At 41.0% G+C, this 2,720-nt stretch overlaps 1 protein-coding gene across 1 annotated transcript; it reads left to right on the top strand.

Annotated features, from left to right (window-relative positions):
• The first annotated feature begins 303 nt into the window (after positions 1 to 303).
• LOC107607836 (protein FAR1-RELATED SEQUENCE 5-like) lies at positions 304 to 2,483 on the top strand. Its single transcript, XM_016309737.2, has 4 exons — positions 304 to 893; positions 981 to 1,176; positions 1,305 to 1,854; positions 1,987 to 2,483. Exons 1-4 carry the CDS (start codon positions 304 to 306, stop codon positions 2,481 to 2,483), a joined length of 1,833 nt encoding a protein of 610 aa, XP_016165223.2.
• The last annotated feature ends 237 nt before the right edge of the window (positions 2,484 to 2,720 follow it).

Below are 2,720 nucleotides of genomic sequence, written 5' to 3'. Positions count from 1 at the left end.
ATGTACGAAAATTACTGAGTTGGGATGTGATGACATGGAACTTGTTGATGAGGTTCGGACTCTATTTTATTGTTATTTTTTCGTTAACCGCATGTTTGAATAGACCATTAATCATCGTGTGGCTGAAATGATGTCTATTTTGAACTGATTTGCAGTTACCAGACCATAGTTGCCTTGCTGACGATGAAATACCAAGAGTTGGGATGCAGTTTGAGCATTTGAAGTTGGCCCAGAATTTTTATGCGACCTATGCAAAAAAAAGTTGGTTTCATAAGTAAGATACGGGCCACAGATTTTGACAAGATGACAAAGCAACCGATCAACCAATCTATCCATTGCAATCGGAAGGGTTTCCGGGCGTCTCGTGTCAAGTCACCCATACGGAAGAACACAATGGCAGGTGTGGGATGCAGAGCAAGAATATATGCAAAGTTCGACAGGAAAAAGCATGATTGGGTCTTGTTGAAGGTTGAACTAAATCACTCGCACCCGTGTTCAACTAAGAAGGCAATGCACTACCACAAGAACAGGGAGTTAACAATGCATGCGAAGTGTATCATTGAGGTTAATGATGAGGCGGGCATTCGACCCAACAAGACCTTTCTAGCATTAGCCAATGAAGTTGGTGGGCCTTCGAACTTGGGCTTCTCAGAGAAGGACGTCAGGAATTACATTTCATCAAGACTCCGATCCACAAATGTCAATGCAGATGTCAAGGAAATGCTGAACTACTTCATGCGAATGAAGGAGTTGAATCCGAACTACTTTTACGCAGTGAATATAAATGAGGATAACAAGTTTACGAGTGCAGTTTGGGTGGATGCAAGGTGTAGGGCATCTTATGAATACTATGGAGACGTGGTCTCATTTGATACCACATACAGCACGAACTGGTAAAATGTATTTAAGTTCACATTGTTTAATTATTTTATTATTTTTTATTAGTTTCATGTTTCTAAATATAGTTGTTCGTCCTTTAGGCATGGATTTCCGTTCGCTGCTTTCATTAGTGTGAACCACCATGGTAAGTCTACTTTGCTAGGTTACACTCTGCTAGGCAGTGAGGAGATCTCGAATTTTGAGTGGGTGTTCACACAATGGCTGGAGTGCATGGGAACAGCACCGAAGGGCATCATCACAGACCAATGCAAGTCTATGTTTGGTGCAATTAAGAAGGTCCTGCCCAATACACGACACCAGTGGTGCATATGCCATATAACAAAAAAATACACAACAAGCTTGGAGGTTATTCTAGGTTCAAAGAGTTGAATGCTGAGTTGAATCACATTATATGAAACTCTAAGTCGGTTGAGGATTTCGAGGATCATTGGACTGAGTTCATTGATGACTTCAACTTACATGACAACAGATGGCTATCAGGTTTGTGTCTTTTTAGGAAAATCATGTGCCGGAAGTGCTTAGATGTTGTTGTGTTCTTGTATTCTGTTATTGAAAAAGTTCTTATGCATGGTTTTGTTTTTGGTGGGTTTGTTTCTGTTTTAGATCTGTTTGAGGACCGACACATGTGGGTGCCTATCTTTTTCAAGGGTCAATTCTGGGCTTCCATGAGGAGTACGCAGAGGAGTGAGGGGATGCATTTATTCTTTGGTGGATACTTAAATTGTAAGACTAGTTTGGTCCAGTTCATCCACGAGTTCGACAACGTCCTAGAAACGAAGGAGCAGAAGGAATTGGAGGACGATGCTGCAGACTCGAGAGGTCTAATCCCATATTCAACTAGATCAGCCATCGAGAGACGATTTCAAAAAGAGTATACCAACGAGATGTTTAGGGATGTCCAAACAGAGTTTGAGAAGAAGGCTGGTTGCATTATTCGTGCCGTGGATGAACAGGGTGACTCAGCTTGGATAAAGGTAGAAGAGGAAATACTAGTCTATCAGACGACCCGTTATGTTACGTTTGACGTCCATTTTGACCATTCGACTCACGAGGTTTGATGTGATTGCAACTTGTTTGAGAGTGCAGGTATATTATGTTGCCACTGTCTTGTAGTACTTTCATCTTACAAAGTTAATGAGGTTCCTTCCTGCTATGTTTTACCTCGTTGGAGCAAGAACATAAAGCGCAAGCACACCTACATTAAGAGTAGCCACGATGTTAGACGTTCAGATGAAAGCCACAACATATTCAGAGGGTTGTGTGCACATTTCTACAACGTTGCGCAGGAATTCGTGGATTGTGATGATGAGGCAGACATGCTGCATAATGTTCTAGAGGATGCAAGGGCCAAGCTAGTAGATTACCGTGGCAGGATGCAAAATAACACCGTCCCTACTACACACAATAGCATCGCCACAGTCCCTTCAACCGTTTTCGGCACAGTGGACATTCAGGCCCCATCAAAGGTAACCACTAAGGGTCGTCCAAAAGGCAAAAGGCTAGGATATGAGTTGGATAAATCAATCAAAAAATCCATGGAGAGAAAGTGGAAGAGTTTACGCAATGTATGTATACCAATTTAAACTTCTAACTACGTAAGTCACCAAAACAAGTACTAATATAACCAACTTGGTAGGCTCCATAGATTTGCAACATCAAGAATTGCTACCTAAATGATGTAGATCATGTAACATTTTTTTATGCATCTTTTCTTACAACATTGAACATCCGTCATTTTTAGAAATTAAAGGTCAACCAAATAAACCAGAAACAGATAAAGAATTAACTACTAAATTATCAAGCCGAGACTCCATCAAATT

This window comes from Arachis ipaensis, chromosome B7 (assembly GCF_059453495.1).
Source record: "Arachis ipaensis isolate K30076 ecotype BB chromosome B7, ASM5945349v1, whole genome shotgun sequence".
In the NCBI taxonomy this organism is placed as follows: Eukaryota; Viridiplantae; Streptophyta; class Magnoliopsida; order Fabales; family Fabaceae; genus Arachis; species Arachis ipaensis.
Note: the sequence above shows the minus strand (reverse complement) of the source record. Positions and strands in the feature narration are given on the sequence as shown.